The sequence below is a fragment of the Hyperolius riggenbachi genome, chromosome 2 (genome assembly GCF_040937935.1).
Source record: "Hyperolius riggenbachi isolate aHypRig1 chromosome 2, aHypRig1.pri, whole genome shotgun sequence".
In the NCBI taxonomy this organism is placed as follows: Eukaryota; Metazoa; Chordata; class Amphibia; order Anura; family Hyperoliidae; genus Hyperolius; species Hyperolius riggenbachi.
Window position 1 is genome coordinate 502,779,586 of NC_090647.1, and position 19,845 is coordinate 502,799,430.

Genomic DNA, 19,845 nt, shown 5'->3' on the forward strand with positions numbered 1-19,845 from the left:
GCATGTGCAGTACGTGGCGACAGGAGGATTTAATGGGACGGCCAGAGGAGGATTGAGGTGGCCCGGGAGGATGGCAAAGGAGCCTCCGCTATTTTTGGCTTTGAGCTCTGACAAGTTGCTCCTTATATTGCCCGAAGAAGCAGGCTGAAACCTGCGAGACGCGTTGCACAACTGTTTGGAGTACCCTTGAATAAATAAATTATTATTTTCAGTGAAAACAGACTGTAAAGTCTACATGGGGGAGGCAAGTTCACCACTACCTCCCTACTTTAAATGGTTTTTAATGATTTTATCCTTATCTGGCGTCTCTGTTTCAATCAAGTTACCATGTAGATATTTTTTTTTTTTGTTCAGCTTTTTTAGATGGCAACATAGTTCGTTGGCTGATGGACGATTTTCATGTTGCAACCAATATACATATATACTGCCCTAGTAGTGCTATGATACGGCATGCAGCATCCTCTCCATCAGCTTCATTACCTGGTCTGAGGAGCTCACTGAAGAGCGGTAATAGGAAGCAAGGATCATAGAGTCTTCCTAAGTCAGCTATTGCCCGGTCCTCATATAAAATGTTCTTCCCAGCCTGGAACCAAAGATTTGGGGGACAGGTCAACACAAAGCATAGCATACACTAATCCATACTTGGAAAATAAACTTTATACAATACATATTCTATATAGGGGAACTCCAAGCAGAAACCTGAAATACAATATACAATCACCAGGGAAGCCATATGGGGTAGGGAGAGGGGAAACAACTAGACACCAGGGAATTGTTAAGGTGTGCGATGGGGGACCGCAAAAATCTGACTGGATTATCTGCATGCTTGTTTCAGGTGTGTATTTCAGACACTACTGCAGCCAGAAAGATCAGCAGGATAGCCAGGCAACTGGTATTGTTTAAAATGGACCTGAACTCTTGCACAGGACAAAAGGAAAACAGAGAAATGCACCCTGTATGTATTTAGAGAGTTTAGCTTGCCTAATTCCTTTCTCATCTTTGACTAAGCACAACTGTAACTTGATCTCACAGCTGTGTCAGCTGGCTGCCTCGGCAGAGCAGATAATTTGCAAGCACAGGATGTTGACAATATGTCTGCTTCCGTTTAAAAACACACGATTGGTTCACACGATGGCCAGGGGCCCCGGACCCCTCTCACTGGCCGGGGCCCCAAGGCCAACACGCGATACCTGGAGGGGAGTGTAGGTAGGCCTGACCCTTTTAAACGTTTTTTTTTTTCAGCTCTAGGACATGGCGGACAGGTGAGCGGTTAGGGAGGGACCCCTGTGGGAGGAATGCCTGCACGGGGCGGTCCTGCTAGCGACGCAATCTTGCGATGGCGTCCAACTGAAGCCTCCCACCTGAATGCTAATGGCTGCTAGATGTGGTATGGCAGGTAAAGGGTGTATGACAGTGCATCCTGATTGGCTGACGAGCACCTGCTGACCAATTTCAAATGTAGCTGGATGCATGTACTGCTGTGTTCTATTGCTTGTGTGTGTTGGATTTAGCATTCAGTATGGAGGCAGTGTTGGTGGGTTTTCTGGATGTGAGAGGTCCAGAGCCTGGGTGTGAGAGGTCCAGGCCCACCTACACTCCCCTCCAGGTATCGCGTGTTGGCCTTGGGGCCCCGGCCAGTGAGAGGGGTCCGGGGCCCCTGGCCATCGTGTGAACCAATCGTGTGTTTTTAAACGTTTTTTTTTTTTTCAGCTCTAGGACATGGCGGACAGGTGAGCGGTTAGGGAGGGACCCCTGTGGGAGGAATGCCTGCACGGGGCGGTCCTGCTAGCGACGCAATCTTGCGATGGCGTCCAACTGAAGCCTCCCACCTGAATGCTAATGGCTGCTAGATGTGGTATGGCAGGTAAAGGGTGTATGACAGTGCATCCTGATTGGCTGACGAGCACCTGCTGACCAATTTCAAATGTAGCTGGATGCATGTACTGCTGTGTTCTATTGCTTGTGTGTGTTGGATTTAGCAATATGTCTGCTTCCATGAAAGCATGAAGTAGACACACTGCAGATTTAATGAAGGATTTGTATCAGCTGTAACAAAGAAATGTTTTTTTTCTTTAAAGGTTATTATGCTGTTGCTCATCTTTTAGAAGAGAAGGGAAATTCTGAGTTCAGGTCCGCTTTAAATAAATATGGCAGCCTCCATATACTTTTTGCTTCAGGTTCCCTTAAACCTTTATTTCAGCTGCAACACTTGGACAGCTGCAAAACTTTCAGAAATGACTTGAAAAATGTATTAGTCAGGTTTGGATGTTTGATTTAAAAAATATACCAATTCGTTAAAACTGCGTAATGATGTTATTCTGCTCTCCCGCTGGGTAGGAACACACAACTGGATACACATCAGTCCCTTGTTGTGCCCACGCTGCTGTTTGAACGGCCTGATCTAAGGGCCAGGCTTTCTTGTGTATAAATAGGGGCCAACTAATGAGCCTGCGTCTGCTGAATCACTCCATGACTCAGTGATTTCCCAGCTGTCTGACGCCAATGCCGGGAAGCCAGAGGAGCTTGATAGCGGCACCTAATCATCTAATTTCTGCAACTTTTTCTTTTTACTTTCAGCTTGCGAACCATGAAGATGGCTAGTCAAAGAAGCAATGAGTAATGCTTGAGGTGAATCTTACGGCTGTGACTCTAGCAGTCACTCTACCAAAAATAGACCTCTTTGTACGTTAGATAAGAAGTTACATGGTCTTGTTGTTGGTTAGCAGTGCCCTATGATGGAGGAGTGGTTTGGGATAAATTAGGTACTGCTTCTACTTCCCATGCATGACACTGTGGGTTTGACTCCCAGACCCGACTTAAAGGAAACCCAAGGTGAGAAATATGGAGGCTGACATGTTTGTTTCCTTTTAAACAAAGCACCTTACCTGGCTGTTTTGCTGATCCTCACCTCTAATACTTTAAGCCACAGACCCTGAACAAGCATGCAGATCACATATCTATGACCAACTTAGCTGCAAGCTTGCTTCAGAAAGATCAGCATGGCAGCCAAGCAACTGGTATTGTTTAAAAGGAAATAAATATGGCAGCTTCCATAGTTCTCACACCTCGGGTTCAATTATAAGCTAATTGAAGAGGTTAAAGTGTAGTTGGGTCAAATTACCACAGAGATCCTGAAGTTGGTGAAAGAAATTCTTACAAAAATCAGGGAAAAATGGTTCAGCTTTTCTAGCATGTACATTATTTACTAAACTAGTGACCTAAGCCCATTTAAAAACAGACTCTAGGTCTGTCACCGCCACGCGCGCACCAGCCCGCTTCGCATGCGCACACACACACCTGCCCACTTGCCCGACCGGCCCGCCCCCTGGTCCGTCCTACCCCAACGGCTGTCAGTGCAGGACATGCGCAGTAGCTGATGAGAGAGTGATCTCTTGCTTGCCCACACACTGCACACCGATTTCCAATAGGCTTCAGCATGAAATCAATTGGAAGCTGCCCTAGCGCTGCCGTTCCCCCCTTCCCCCCGCTCAAAGCAAGTGCTGTAGGATCACCTGGCACACTGCCGCAAATCTTTGCCTCCTTCCGGTGTCCGGCGTCCTCTCCAATTGTGCTAATATCACTACATGCACCACTGTCATGGGGTACAGGCACTCACTGTGACAATTCAAAAAGACACCGGACGCCGGAGGAGGCAAGGTTATGCACTGGCCTCACATATGAGCCTTCAACACTCACCAGGAGGCAGGAAGGGAGGAAATACACTTGGGAAGGGGGTCTATTGATCATAAGGAAATAGAATGCCGTTGTTGTCACATATCCAATCAAATATCTGCAAGACTGTCCAGGATTCCTTCCTGATTTCGTCCGGAACTTCTATAGGGTGACCATGCTGAGGCATTGATTCTGCTTCGATTTGATAACATTTATGAATTTAAGATCGATCTACCTGCAAAAACAAGTAATGTCAGAGCACTCTTATGCTGGGTACACACGATTCCGCTCGCTTTTTCACCAGATCGTTTTTTCCACTCGATTCTCTTATCTTCCGCTAGTTTTCCCATTCACTTCTATGAGAAATCGACCCAAAAACCGATCGGAAGGAATAACGGACATGTCGTAAATTATCTTTCTCTCTGTGTGGCCCTCCCTCCGCAGAGGCACCATCCAGCAAGTGCCATTCATTCTGCTGCACAGACAAGGAGGCCAGTGTACGTGTGCCGACGTACACAGCTGCACAGAAAATACTAAACAATCAGGTAACACATTATCTCAAGATCTGAACAGAAGGCCTCTTGCTTGCAAAGCACAGTATGTTCCACTATGTGTTGCCTGTTCTGACCGTCTTCAGAAATGGCATTTAGCTTGCGGTACAGTGGAATGTTTTCCACATTATGAGCTAGAAAATCTTCATTCAAAGCCTACCTTTACTGTGAGAGAGAGAGAAAAAGTCCAACTCAGCAGGAGATTGATTGACCTTCAGATTTGAAATGTCGATAGAAAAAAAAAAAAGCTTCACAATGAGAAGGGATTCTTCATGGTTAAAGGAATACTGTAGGGGAGTCAGGGGAAAATAAGTTGACCTTACCTGGAGCTTCTAATGGCCCCCCACAGACATCCTGTGCCCGCGCAGCCACTCCCCGATGCTCCGACCCCGCCTCCGGTTCACTTCTGGAATTTCAGACTTAAAGTCCTCGCTCCCCCTGATGTGACATCAGGGGAAGCGAGGACACGGCAACGCAGGCGCAGTAGTTTTCAGACTTTAGAGTCTGAAATTCCAGAAGTGAACCGGAGGCGGGGCCGGAGCATCGGTGAGTGGCTGCGCGGGCACAGGATGTCTGCGGGGGACCATTAGAAGCCCCGGGTTACTTCAACTCATTTTCCCCCGACCCCCATACAGTATCCCTTTAACCATTTACCGCCATCCTAACGTATTAAAACGTCATGCTTACCGCTATTAACAGCAACATGACGTTTTAATACGTCGCGCATTCCCGCCGCTGCTACCGCCGTGTGTCCGCCGCTACCGCCGCCATTACCGTCGGGATCCCGTGCTGGGCGATTGGGGAAGAGGACTGAACAGTCCTCTACCCAATCGCAGTGCCTGGAGTGAATGGACGTGACCGCGAACAGCGGCTACGTCCATTCACATAAACAGGAAATGTAACAGTTTAATAAAGTGTGTAAAAAAAAAAAAAAAAAGTGAACACGTCCTATGAGTGTTCACCAGCGCCATCTTGTGGCCAAAAAGTAGATTACACTTACAAAATACATACATTTTCAAGTATATACACATCATTAATAAAATTACACTTCCAACCCTCCCCCCCAAAAAAAACACTTGTAAAAAAAAAAAATCAGCTTAAAATAAATAAATAAATAGTTACCTTAGGGACTCAGCTTTTTTTATTCTATATTTTATGGGGGAAAATTAATTTTAATTTATTACATAGGGGCTTGTAATTATGGCCAGAACAAACAGAAAAATAACCACTTATATTTCAAAATAATATACTGTCGCCATACATTGTGGTAGGGACATAATCTAAACGGTTTAATTATCGGGACCACTGGGCAAATAAAACGTGTTAGTTTTATCCACAGGAGAATGTTTAATTTTAAAACTATAAAGGCTGAACACTGAGAAATAATGATTTTTTTTCTTTTTTTTTCTGTTTTTCTCATTAAAATGCATTTAGAATAAAAAAATTCTTAGCAAAATGTACTATCCACAGAAAGCCTAATTGGTGGCGAAAAAAACGAGGTATAGATCATTTTCTTGTGATAAGTAGTAATAAAGTTATTAGGGAATAAAAGGGAGGAGCGCTGACAACTGAAAATTGCTCTGGTCCGTTAGGATAAAAACCCTTGGGGGTGAACTGGTTAAAGGACACCTGATGTGAGAGGTAAATGGAAGCTGCCATATTTATTTCCTTTTAAAATAAAGCAAAATGCCTGGCTGTCCTGCAGCTCCTCTGACTCCAATATGATTAGCCATAGACCCTGAACTACCATGCCAATCGGGTAATACTGGGAGGGAGATGCCCCAAAAGATGTGTAAAATGATTAAAAACTGGTAAAAAGGCAAGAAAAACGTACTCCAAGACCAGGACTGATATAAGATACAAAAATAATGTATTCAAAAACACTGGACAATGCGTTTCACGGGCATCCAACTCCTTCCTCAGGTCAATAAAACAGCGTCTCCTGCTGATCCTCTGCTTCTTAAGGTGGCTATACACTAAACAATTTTTTTCCATCGATATCCATGCAATTCAATTTGATTCAAATCTGCTAGAAATCAATGCCGCTAATGACTCTCGATCAACTTATTTCTGTCCGAAATCAATTAGGTCGATCGCACGAGACGGAAAAAGGTTGGTGGATCAGGAGCGCGTAGCTATAGGCGTTTGATTCCACAACCAACTAAGCTTTTCTCACCTGTCCATGGTGCGGTTTGGGTCTCTCCTTGTGTCCCCAGGCGCCTGTGTGACGTAACGCAGAGGCCAAATACTCGAGACCTCTAGTGGTCACAGTGCTTCTAGTGTCTGTCCTCTGCATTATACATGCGTCCTGGGACTCAGCAGTGAAGGAGAAGCCCGCGAGGAGAGTAAAGATGGAGACCACACGGCAGACAGGTAAGAGTCCACTGCACTGCCCGACCCAAGAGGAAGGAAATTCAGCAGGCGCACACAGATTTAACATTAAAGCTCTCCTCGTGCCTCTTGAAGGCTAAATCCAGCAAACGAAGAAATAAAAGCTGTCAGTGTACAGCCCTGGGTAGTGTCCATCTTTTACAGCAGGGGTGTCAAACTCAAATACTAAGTGGGCCAAAATTGAAGACTGGGGCCTAGTCGCGTGACAACCTCGATGTCTAGTGGCCACCTTATAAAGTACCCAGATATCTAAGGGCCCCCCACCAAAGTGTCTAGTGGCCCCCACCCTTCCCTATACAGTTTCCTAGTGTTTAGTGCTTTCCCCTACCTCCCCCATATGACTTCCCTGGTGTTCTAAGGCTTCACCTCCAATATGGCTTCCTTGGTGGTCTACAGTAGGCCAAACATAATGCAAAGTGGGGAAACCCCTTGAGGGCCAAATTTAATGGCTCTAAGGGCCAGATTTGGCCCACAGACCGTAGTTTGTCATGTATGTTTTACAGGACACTTTCTCCCTTCATGCTAGAGTTTTCCTACAATTACACAATTTTTATTGTCTGCAGCAGCGTACCTCAGGGACCAGTTTTCGGTGCAGTGGGAAATTCAGGATGGTTTCCATCATCTTTTCTCGGTCTAGGAGGCTGAGTATCTCCTCCATGCTTGGCTGCTGCCAGAGAGACTTCCCCAAACTTTTCCTTGTCTTGTGATGCTCCACAGCAGCTGGACCCCACAGGAGCAGCCTGCAACAGGGAGAGGAGGAGTTAGAGTTTCAAACACAGCTGATTACTATTATCTTTGAGTTATAGAGAGGTGTCATCTTCCATAGTACCGGATAATTAAGGATTAAACACTTATTTCTTGTGACAACATCCCTTTAGGCAGGTGATCGCTCCGCCCCCTTAATATTGCAGCCGTGGCAATTTTTTTTTCAAAATCTTCGGCCAGGCCCTGGCTGCGCCTATCAGTGCCGACAGCCGCAGCCTAATCGGTGGATGCTGAGCCGGGGGGCGGCCCGTGGCAATGCAGGCAGAGGTTTTTGAAGAGCTTTTGCAGACTTCAGAAGCATGGCTGCGTCTGTGTTTCTAAGATTGGGGGGAGGAGCATCACTTGTGACCCGTTGACGTTGGATCAGGTAAGTATTTCAGGCTGATGCATCCTCACTAAAGAGGATCTGTAACAAAAAAAACAGCTTCCGAGGGGAACGCCTCTGGATCCTAATGAGGTTTTCCCGTCCTCTTCACAGTCCAGGATTCAGCATTCTCAACCCCAGAAAAATCAGCCGACAAGCGCAGGACCCGCTGAAGTATTTTAGCGGTTTTCTAATGGGTGCTGGCGTAAATAGCCAACCCAGATCGGGTCCACTCCACTGTGCAGAGGACTCTATTGGGCTCGACTATTTCCGCCTGGAGCCCATCAGAAATCTGCTATTGCCCCTGCACAGGAGCGCAGAAGGTAAATACTTACATCGCCGCTGTTCGGAGGCTGCCATCGCTGGATCCCGGAGGGTGAAAAGGACAGAGGGAAGCCTTATTAGCATCCAGAGGCTTCCCTCTCCCGAGGCAAGTACCCCCCAGGGGCTGCTTTTTATTGTTACGATCCTCTTTAAGACAATCATGACAGGCTCTGTCTTTTTTACTGGAGGTATTCTCTAATAAACATTGCCTTAAAGCAAGAATTGATTGTGATTGCTGAATGGGGATAGATGGGGTTAGTGCTCTTAGCCTTTCTTTCCTCATGCACGGACTTTGATTGGTAAGCAGATTGCGGGTGAAAGATGCATTTTGCTGAATTACCTGAAATCGGTGAGGCTCAGGTTATTCTGCTCATAGGCCTGCAGCAGGAACAATATTTTTTGGTCTGGAAGTGGAAAGTATAACAGTCAAATAGATGTAATAACAAAATGCATACATTAGAAGGGCATGGTTTAAAAGGAAAGGGGTGGGGAGTGTCAATTTGTATAGAAATAAAGGGCGTACGAATACCAGCAGTTCTGAAAGCATCACGAGTCACTGATATACCAATGGATGCTTTACATGGATAGATTAGAATACATGAAAAGATTTGGTGTTGAAGTGTTGGTGCAGAGCAACTTAAAGGGGAACTGAAGAGAGAGGTATATGGAGGCTGTCATGTTTATTTCCTTTTAATCAATACCAGTTGCCTGGCAGACCTGCTGGTCTATTTCTCTGCAGTAGTATCTGAATAACACTAGAAACAAGCATGCAGCCAGTCTTGTCAGATCTGACTTTAAAGTCTGAACCACTGAAACACCTGATCTGCTGTATGCTTGTTCAGGGGCTATGGCTAATAGTATTAGAGGCAGAGGATCAGCAGGGCTGCCAGGCAACTGGTATTGCTTAAAAGGAAATGACAGCCGACATACACCTCTCTCTTCAGTTCCCCTTGAAAAAGGGCCTCTGATCATTAAAGCCCACCTGAAGTGACATGTTGTATAGTACTAGTCCAACTAAGAAATTGTCTGAAGTCCCTTTCTCTTTTTCTTTACAGCAAGTGTTAAAAAAAACGGGTGCTGTTATCTGTGCAAATAATCGAACAGCTTGTTGAATTCGGCCTGCTGTACTGAAAAGTAAACCGAAGATAAAACACTTATCTGGCAGAGAAAACACTGCTGATTAGGTTTAAGGGCCCATTCACACTAGAGCGTTTTTCAGTGATTTTGGCAAAATGCTCAAACGCTAGCACGTTTTAAAAGCGCTAGTGCAATGAAACCCTATGGGCCCGTTCTTACTTGGGTGATTTGCACTAATCGCCGCAAATCGCCCCAAAACGGCGAAGTTTAGCCCTGCCATTGTTTACATTACAAAACAAGGCTTCAGTAGTTCACATACTGCCTACAGATGATATCAGAACTTCAAAAGAGCGAGAATAAAGGTCCGTACCACGATGTGATTTTTACAATGGATTTTTCGAGACAGATGATCTTTTCCACGATATTGCGTAACATTGTTTAATAAAAATTTGTTAAAGGTTGTTCAACGGCGGCAGACTTCCCACGACGATCGTTCATTTTGAACAACTGGATGGATCATATTGCAGATGATCATTAAGATGTCCGCTAAAGTAAGTGGACTTCAGCGGAAATTTACCACAATTTTGTAAACATAATTTGCACCCCATTGTTTGCGTAATGGTGAAAGATGGAACTGGGAACAATCCTTTGTCGTGGCAGATTCTCCAATCCATCCTCATGTGGGTACCTAGCTTAATAGTGTGGAGAGTCAATTTATGGCAGAAGATGCAGTGGGTGCAATTTAAGATTAATTTACCATTTTGTATACTGGTAAAAAGACAACGCAGCAGCTTATGTTCTACATATAAAGATGTCTTAGCCATCTCTTAAACGGGGTAAAAAGTTTGTACTGCAATATTGATCAGCACTCATTTTAAGCACACTTAAAAGTCACCTGAAGTGAGAGGGATATGGAGACTGCCATTTTTATTTCCTTTTAAACAATACCAGTTGCCTGGCTATTCTGCAGATCTATTTGGCTGCAGTAGCGTTTGAATCACACACCTGAAAAAGCATGCAGCTAATCTTGTCAGATCTGACAATATTGTCAGAATCCCCTGATCTGTATATGCTTCTTGAGAGGCTATGGCTAAACGTATTAGACGCAGAGGATCAGCAGGATAGCCAGGCTACTGGTATTGCTTAAAAGGAAATCAACATGACACACTCCGTATGCCCCTGATTATAGTTGGCGGCTAGCCACTTAATACCCCAGCTTTAGACTGATGTTTGGAAAACCTGTGCACATGCTTAATTAATGATGGTTTCAGGAGACGAAAATATAAAATATGTACATAACTTAAAACTAGTACAAGAAACAAGTAAAAAAAATACTGTAAATACATTAAAAAGTATCTCTAATTACCCGTCACACTGAGAGTGCCACTGTAGGCACCAAGTAAGACCGCAAAATGATTCTTATCACAGACAGATGGACTTTTCTTGACGATACTTCTCAGCAAATCCACCAGCTTTTCTATAAAAGACACATAATGATTAACATTCCAAAAACATACGGATACGTTAATTGGCTCCCCCTAAAAAAAAAAAAAATTGGCCCTAGACTACAGTACTTACACTACATAATATAGACATATGGCAATGGTAGGGATTAGATTGTGAGGGACAGTTAGTGACAAGATATATATATATATATATACACTGTACAGCGCTGCGTAATATGTCTGCGCTATATAAATACTAAATAATAATAATAATAACAGAAGACAACAGTACAGAGCTCGGTACTCACTACTTGGCACACAGTGTAAATACGAACAATGTATCCACCTTACTTCCGCCTAACACCGATTGGCGGCCGCAAGGTGGCTCCCCCAGGACTGCCTAACGCCAAAGAGCGTCAAGTTCTGGGGGAGAAGATTGCAGGGGATCGCGCGCATCCCGCTTATGTAACAAAGCGGAGCACCGTAAACATTATTTACATTGTACAGAGCTGTGATCTCCTGCAGCACTGTACAGGGGACAGCTCTGTCACTGAGCTGTCCCCTCCAGTGGCTGTTAAGATGATCGCCTCTCATAGGCCGATCACACTAATTGGCTCTCTGGGGGGAGGGAAGGTAAATAATAAGAAAATAAACGTTTTTATTATAAAAAAAAATTGACAATAATATTAATTAAAAAATAACTAAACCTTGCAGCAGGAATCTGATGCCACCAACAGAAAGCTCTGTTGGTGGGAAGAAAAGGAGGCACGATTCATTTGAGTGGGAAGTTGTATGGTCACACAATAAACCATTAAAGCTGCAGAGTGCTGAATTTAAAAAAAAATAGCCTGGTCACTAGGGGGGTGTAAGCCTGTGGTCCTTAAATGGTTAAAGGACAGCTGAAATTGTAATGGTGGCTGTACATGACTCGATTTGCGAGATTGATATCTGGGCGATTCAATCATAATGATCCAATCTGGCAGAGATCGATGCCGCAACATGGCCATCTGATCAATCGTTTTGATCGATTTCCAGCTAGATCGTTCAAAAGGCTTGGTCGGCTGCATTCAATATTTTAACGCTCGACAGCCGGTCTCCCCCCCCCCCATGTAATGTATCCTCAAAGTCAAACACAATGAAAAGAGGCACCTCTGAGATCGGTGTTGCTGCCCTCCTCCTCTCTGGATCTCAGGAAGGTCTGCAGGAACAGTGAATGCTGTGTGATCATCATGTGGATAACTGATAACTGCACCAGACCCCCGGTACAAGGTCCATCCGCCTCATACCACTCTTCAACCCCGACACGGAGAGCATCCAGAAACGCACAGTCAGTGTAACGATACCTAGCAAAAACAAGACATTCAAAGCTCAGGTCCAGGAAGAAACAACTGGAAGGCTTTTCAGTATTTACCAGCTGAAGTCTGATTGTTCACGTTGGGCAACTACTTCCAGTATAAAAGACAGAACCTGCCATGTCAGGCTCGGTCTTTATGAAAAGTCCCATTGGAGTTTATTAGTATTTATTTCAAAACTCTGCTCAAGGTCCGGCCACCCCCATCTGCATTGCCATGGCCCATCCCCGGCTTGGCAGCCACAAAATATCGGGCCGACATGCTCAATTGGGTGTGCGGTGGTAAGGGCTGTGATATCAGGATAAGCAACGAACGTGACAGAACCCACAGCACTATTTTCTCTAGTATAAAAATCACAATCTAGCCAATAAAGCCACTAGCACTGTACTACCCGATGCAGTAGAAAGCTATGGCGTATCACAGGCTGCGGCACATGGCATCCTTTTTACAGCAAATCTAGTATCTAATCTATTGAAACACTCACCCGACAGTGTATGGGTAACGTTAGAAAATTCAGATAACTTCCTTCACAAACAGAGGCCAAAACACTAATGCTCCTTCCCCACTTGTACACTGCTTGCATTGCAGGTGGCCGTAGCAACACATAGCACTTGCTTTGCTCTCGATGGCAGTGCAGATCTTAATCATTCAAAAGGAATGGGATCGCACTGCGATTGTGAGAACAAGCTTATGTGGAGACCAGACACAACTCACTCGAGACAGGTAAGAAGGGTGCCGGACATTTGGGCGGCACCATAGACTGTGGTGTCTATGGTTAAAGCGGCGCTCAGAGGGTAATTTGGGCGCCAGCAAAAGACGGAGCCGAAAATAAAAGAAAACAGTGCAATTCAGCCGCCAGCAATAGTATCTTACAACTGAGTCCATGGCGGCCTGGAGGTGGAATAGTAATCTACGCCGCCGGGAAATTTGCTAACGGCAACGTGAGCTGTTTTTCAGCTTCACCATGTGCCCAAAATTTCCCAGCGCCCTTTTCACATGAATGCCAACTTACTTCAGGCCCACTTTCACCAGGCTGCTCCACTCCACAGGGACGTCCTCCTTCATCAAGGGCTGGATGGAAGCAAAGAAAGCAATCAAGTCAAATATAAGAAACAGAACTGAAGTCAATCTAGATTTTAAGTGATATACAATGTAGTTCCTCTCAACCAAAGCTTAGTTATGTCTGAAACATAAACACAAATGGACTTATAGAAATGTTCTAAACAAGCTGCAGGTGCACCAAGTCTCAGGTGCTCGAGTTACAGACACTTTATGACCTGAAGAAGCAGGCCAGGCCCACAGAACTTGTCGGTCTTTAGTGTCCAATAAATGTAATAATTCTTACTTTCCTCTAAACTAAGGTAAGATTGTTTATTTCATAAACCTTCCCAGCTGTTCACAACTTTTTTTGCACCCATCTGTAACTAGCAACTCCTTTTGCTAAAGGCCCATACACATTTACAGCTTAGGTCACCCAAAACAATCAAGGTCATTTCGAGCAGTTTTCCATCTGTCTACAGACGTCTCCTGACATCCACTGACATTATCAACTGGACATGCTAGAGAACAACATTCAATTACTATTCAGTGTTCTCCCTAGAAATTTTTTCCAGCCGGGTGGCATGGAAAGTTAGCCGGGTGGTGCGAGATGAGAGAATGCAGAACTGGTGCTTCTTTGTGAAACTCTGCTTACAGCATAGGAGGAGGTGAGCCGATCACAGCCGGGTGGTCACCAAAACTAGCCGGGTGGAGCACCTGGCTAAAAGAGCCTGGGGAGAACACTGACTATTACCTGCCAAAGCTCTGCTATGTACCTCAAAACCTGGATGACAAACAGTGCACAATGGTGGGATTTGTCAATGGATTGCTCTGTCCACAGGGACAACAGGGAGCCTCCTGTCTCTCCTACTGCTCTCCACAGCACTTTATATGCAGCTCAGCATACAAGGCTGTCACTGGATACTGGCAGACTATCACAAATACCTGTCAGCCAAATCAACACTACAGCCTCGTACACATGCTTGATTAAACTCAGCCATGGTGGCTGATACAGCCTTGGCCTGCAATGTCGCTGTTGTGATCAAGTCCTGGACTTAGGAAGCTTTATGACTGTATGAGGTATAAGATAAAGATCTGTAAGAAAGTTTGATAAAATCCTTTCAATATATACAGGGGACCTGGAGGAGAACATTTTGCAAAACAAAACGGTGATATCACAATAACGGTAAAACATTGCAATTGTAAAAGATATCTAAATTATCCGCAAACTATCTGAAGAATCAGTAAGGTGTGGAAGATCCGTTTCATACGCTACCATGAGAGTGTGAAGGCGTGTGAGCAGGGCTGTCTCTGTTTCCTGTGCTGCTTCCTCACGATCCTTACTGGTGCCATATGTGGTAGTCAGACACTTCATTATGGCCGCCAAGAAAGCCCTCTGCCAGGAGGAGCCCATCACCCCAGCACGGTCTGCAGTCTTCCATACACAATCCGCCAGGGACCATCTGCAACACATTCATTCAATACAAGAATTAGGCCAGATTCCGACTCCGACATGATTCAAGGAACACGGTGGGCCTGATTTACTTAAGGTACTTCCGGCACAGAGATCCAGGATTCTGTAACGCTGTTCTGGGTAGATTAAAAGTCATCAGATATCAGGTGGCATATATGTGCAGCCTTTGCCAGGGTTATATCGGACTACCGTGGGGATTCCACAAAGCTTACGGCAGTAATTAAACACTTATTTAATTTTGTGCTACAGACTACCCAGAAAGCTCATGGTGAACCAGAACTCATTGGAGTGTGTAAGGGGCTAAAAAGGATCAAAAAGCCCTCTTACTAAAATGTTATGCAAAACAAAGGTTTGCCTTCTTAAACCAGAAGGTATTTGCTATAATTCAGGTTGGAATGAGCATATGATATCTCCCATGACGCATCACTCCTGAATATGCAAATCATCCATAGTAGTCCCTGTAAGCAAACCACACCTAGGAGTTCTAGTTCATCATGAGATTTCTGGGAAATCTGTAACGCTGGGTGTTTCAAGTCCTATACCATAGCGCCACATTAATCCATGCCATGCACTGATGAGTATTAACCAATCCGAAACAGTCTGTATGCATGATGGATTAGTGTGGCTCTGTAATATTAACAAGCTGATACATCAAAGCATTCCAGCGGTTCTGGAGGTGTGGCTAGCTTACAGGGACAACAGGGGATGATTTGCATATTCAGCATATGCATCGTGGGAGACATCACTTGTTCACTGCAACCTGAATTATCGCAAATACCTTCTGTTTTAAGAAGGCAAACTTTTGTTTTGATTATGTGCTCTAACGGTACCTAAGCCTGCACCTACAATCTTTGGAAAACATCCAGACAGTACATACAAACACTACTGTTAGGGTGGCCATACACTGGACAAATGGTTTCACCCATACAGACTTTGTCAGACTCCTTCCTGCTACTACTACTACTTTTGTGATTGCTGGATGGGACAGTGTAGAAGGACAGTGTTCCCTCAAAGAGCTATAAGCGTCATGCACTAATAGTGAGTGTGTTGTCTGACCCGTATAATCTGAAGAGTTGCTGCATGCTAGGTTGAAGATCCGCTTCCTGCACTCGATGATTATTATGAAAGATGCTCAGATGAAGTTCTGATTTTCAAATATTTGCACTGGGAGTTTTTATAGACTACTAGCTGATTGCCCGGGAATGTATTTGGCTAGTGTTAGCTCCGCCCAGTTTTTCTAACCCTAACACACAATTACTCAATGACCAAGTTTGTGAGCTTTGCGGTCTTTGGAATCAATAATTTGCATTGAAATGAAAAAAAATCTAATTGGCTGTTTGTGGCTCCACCCCCTTTTCTGAATTTTAACCCCAGTCACCCAATGACCAACTGTAGCAGGTTTGAGAACCCTGCCATTAACAGTGTAAGAATGGCTGCAGTATACTTTTTCCCAGTGAAATTTGTATTAGTCTCCGCCCACTAATGACCTGGAACTGCCCGTGTATGTATTTGACCAGTTTTGGCTCTGCCCACTTTTTGTAACCCTAATGCACAAACACTCAATGACCACATTTTTGAGCTTTGGGGTCTTTGGCATCAATAATTTGTATATTCCCATAGAAATTAAACAAATCAGATTGGCTGTTTGTGGCTGCGCCCCTCTCCAACATTTGAACCCCAGTTACCTAATGACCAACTGTAGCAGGTTTGAGGCATCTGTTATTAACAGTGTAAAAATGGCAGCAATTTAAATATTCCCCTTGAAAATCAACAGGTGAATTTTGATTGGCTATGATAGGCTCCACCCACTTCCCTGAATATTAATCTCAGTCACCCAGTGACCATCTTGGCAAAGTTTGAGATCCCTGCCATTAACAGTGTAAGAATGGCTGCAGTTTACATTTTCCCAGTGAAATTTGTTTTTGGCTCTGCCCACTTTTTGTAACCTGGACACACAGTCACTCAATGACCATGTTTGTGAGCTTTGGGTCCTTGGCATCAATAATTTGTATTTTCCCAGTGAAATAAAACACATCTCATTGGCTGTTTGTGGCTCTATCCCAGGCATGGGCAAACTTGGCCCTCCAGCTGTTAAGGAACTACAAATCCCACAATGCATTTGTCTTAATGAATCATGACTGTGGCTGTCAGACTCCTGCAATGCATTGTGGGACTTGTAGTTCCTCAACAGCTGGAGGGCCAAGTTTGCCCATGCCTGCTCTATCCCCTTTTCTGAATTTGAATCCCAGTGACCCAATGACCAACTGTAGGTTTGAGGCTTGTGCCATTAACAGTGCAAGAATGACAGCAATTTTAATATTCCCCTTGAAAATCAACTGGTGAATTTTGATTGGCTTTTTTAGGCTCCACCCACTTATCTGTATAATAATCGGTGCCATTAACAGTGCAAGAATGGCAGCAATGTAAATATTCCCCCTGAAAATCAAAAGATGACTTTTGATTGGCTGCTGTACGCTCCACCCACTTTCCTGAATATTAATCCTAGTCACCCAGTGGCCAACTGTGTCAAGTTTGAGAACCCTGCCAATAACAGAATGGCTGAAATCAATCTAACAAACATGATTGGCTGTTTGTGGCTCCACTCCCTTTAGTGAATTTGGTCCCCAGTCACCCAAATACTGACTGTATCAGGTTTGCGGCCTCTGCCATTAACAGTGTAAGAATGGTAGCAATGTAAATATTCCCATGAAAATCAATAGGTGAATTTTGATTGGCTGTTGTAGGCTCCTCCCACTTTCCAAAATCTTAATCTCATTCACCCAATGACCAACTGTGCAAAGTTTGACAACCCTGCCATTAACAGTGTAAGAATGGCTGCAGTTTATATTTTCCCAGTAAAATTTGTTTTTGGCTCCGCCCACTTTGTGTAACCTTGTCACACAGTCACTCAATGACCAATTTTGTGAGCTTTCAGGTTCCTGGCATCCAAAATATGTGAATGGAAGCAGTTTATACAGCAAAGAAATCTGATTGGCTGTTTGTGGCCCCACCCCTTTAATTAATTTGGACCCCAGTCACCCAATGACTGACTGCAGCAAGTCTGAAGCCTCTGCCATAAACAGTGTAAGAATGGCAGCAGTTTAAATATTCCCCTTTAAACGCAATAGGTGAATTTTGATTGGCTGTTGTAGGCTCCACCCACTTTCCTAAATCTTAATCTTACTCACCCAGTGACCAAGTGTGCCAAGTTTGAGAACCCTGCGACAAACAGTCTAAGAATGGCTGCAGTTTACATTTTCCCATTTAAAATGAATGGCTGAATTTTGATTGGCTGTTTTATGCTCCGCCCGCTTTTTCTGGATTTGTAGCCTCGGTCACCAAGTGACCAACTGTGCCAAGTGTGGGGACTCTGGCTTGATTACTGTGAGAATGGCAGCCTTTTACATTTTTTCCATTGACTTGAATGGGTGGAATCTGATTTGCTGTTTGTAGCTCCGCCCAGCTGTGCAGGGGGGCCGCGACACCCCCAGAACATATCATCCCAGGTACTAAGGGATCTGTATACCAAGTTTCGTTCAAATCGGTCAAGCCGTTTTCGCGTGATCGCGGCACACACACACACACACACACACACACACACACACACACACACACACACACACACACACACACACACACACACACACACACACACACACACACACACACACACACACACACACACACACACACACACACACACACACACACTGTACATACATACCGGTACATCCGATTTTATATATATATAGACTGCTGCTGCCAAGCAGGTTCAGCTAAATCAAATCAAATTCTGTGATGCATAAAACAGGAAATGAAAGCATGAAATGCTAGTCACTGCTTCCTGTGTAAAAATTACATGTGAGGCTTCATGTGGAGTATAGGGTACACCATGCTAGAGGAAGGCTATTGAAGTTTTAGAGCAGGTATAAAGCTCTTCATATTCTCTCGCCACTGTTTATCTCCTCACTAGTTTCCAGATACCAACCCAACCGCAATCTCAGATCTGCACACAACCTTTTGTCCTCCTCTATCCTTCACCTCTCGTGTAAGATTTCGCACATGCTCCACCCCTCCTCTGGAACGCCCTTTCACAACACATCGGCCACTCTCCAAAGTTTAACCTCCCTGGCGGTATATTAAAAACCGCCAGGGGGCAGCGCTGCAGTTTTTTGCTGTTTTTTTTTTTTTGTTTAAATCATGTAGCGAGCCTAGGGCTCGCTACATGATAGCCGCTGCTCAGCGGCATCCCCCCAGCCCCTCCGGCGATAAGCGATCAGGAAATCCCGTTCAAAGAACGGGATTTCCTGGAGGGCTTCCCCCGTCGCCATGGCGACGGGGCGGGATGATGTCACCGACGTCATGGACGTCGTGACGTCTAAGGGAGTCCCGATCCACCCCTTAGCGCTGCCTGGCGCTGATTGGCCAGGCAGCGCAGGGGTCTGGGGGGGGGGGGCTCTACGGCGGCGCGGATTGCGGCGATCGAGCGCGGGGCGGCGGCGATCGGTGTGCTAGCTGCGTCCAGCAAAAAAATTTTTTACGCAAATCGGCCCAGCAGGGCCTGAGAAAACCTCCTGCGTGGCTTACCCCGAACCCTACGTTTGGGGTTACCGCCAGGAAGGTTAAAATCTTTAAACGCTTCGTCAAAACTCACTTTTTCTGACAAGCTTACTAACTTAGGCCAGACCCCCTTCAACCTTTGGCCAAGTTGCACTGCTTATTAGCCAATATAAAAACACACTACCTCTTGGTATGAATATTGGATACTACCCAAGCTCTTATTTATCTCCTATTCTTTTAGATCATGGGTGTCAAACTCAAATACAAAGTAGGCCGAAATTGTACACTGGGACCTAGTCGCGGGCCAACCTCAATGTCTACTGGCCATCTTCCTCCCTTATAAAGTTCTCTGGTGTCTAGTGGTCCTCCCTCCCCTATATAGTTCCCTGGTGTCTAGAGCCCCCCCCCCCCCCATACAGTTTCCAAGTGTTTAGTGCTTTCCCCCTACCTCCCTATATGGCTTCCCTGGTGTTCTAGGGCTTCACCTCCCCATACAGTTCCCTAGTGTTTAGTGCTTTCCCCTACCTGTCCCATATGGCTTCCCTGGTGTTCTAGGGCTTCACCTCCAATACAGCTTCCCTGGTGGTCTAGAGTGGGCCAAACATAATGCAAAGTGGCTATACCACTTAAAGGGACTCCGAGCTCTGAAAAAAATGGAAAGTTGTACTCACCAGGGGCTTTTTCCAGCCCAGTGCTGGTCGGGAGGTCCCACGCCGGCGTCCTGGCTCCTCTCCTTCTCCCCGCTCCGGAATGGCTGGCAGGCCGCAGCCCGGGCGACACTCTCCCGAGTGTCGGGCTGCTTCTTCCGCATATGACGCGGATTACGTCACAC

General features: G+C 45.1%; 1 protein-coding gene across 1 annotated transcript in view; it reads right to left on the minus strand.

Annotated features, from left to right (window-relative positions):
• URB1 (URB1 ribosome biogenesis homolog) overlaps positions 1 to 19,845 on the minus strand; it is a 117,982-nt gene that overhangs the window by 23,475 nt on the left and 74,662 nt on the right. The window contains exons 24-30 of the mRNA XM_068270487.1: positions 14,256 to 14,442; positions 12,954 to 13,012; positions 11,739 to 11,932; positions 10,511 to 10,621; positions 8,408 to 8,471; positions 7,186 to 7,354; positions 481 to 583 (exon numbers count right to left, since the gene is read on the minus strand). Of these exons, the coding sequence (XP_068126588.1) occupies positions 481 to 583; positions 7,186 to 7,354; positions 8,408 to 8,471; positions 10,511 to 10,621; positions 11,739 to 11,932; positions 12,954 to 13,012; positions 14,256 to 14,442 (887 nt within the window). The remainder of the gene's footprint in view (positions 1 to 480; positions 584 to 7,185; positions 7,355 to 8,407; positions 8,472 to 10,510; positions 10,622 to 11,738; positions 11,933 to 12,953; positions 13,013 to 14,255; positions 14,443 to 19,845) is intronic.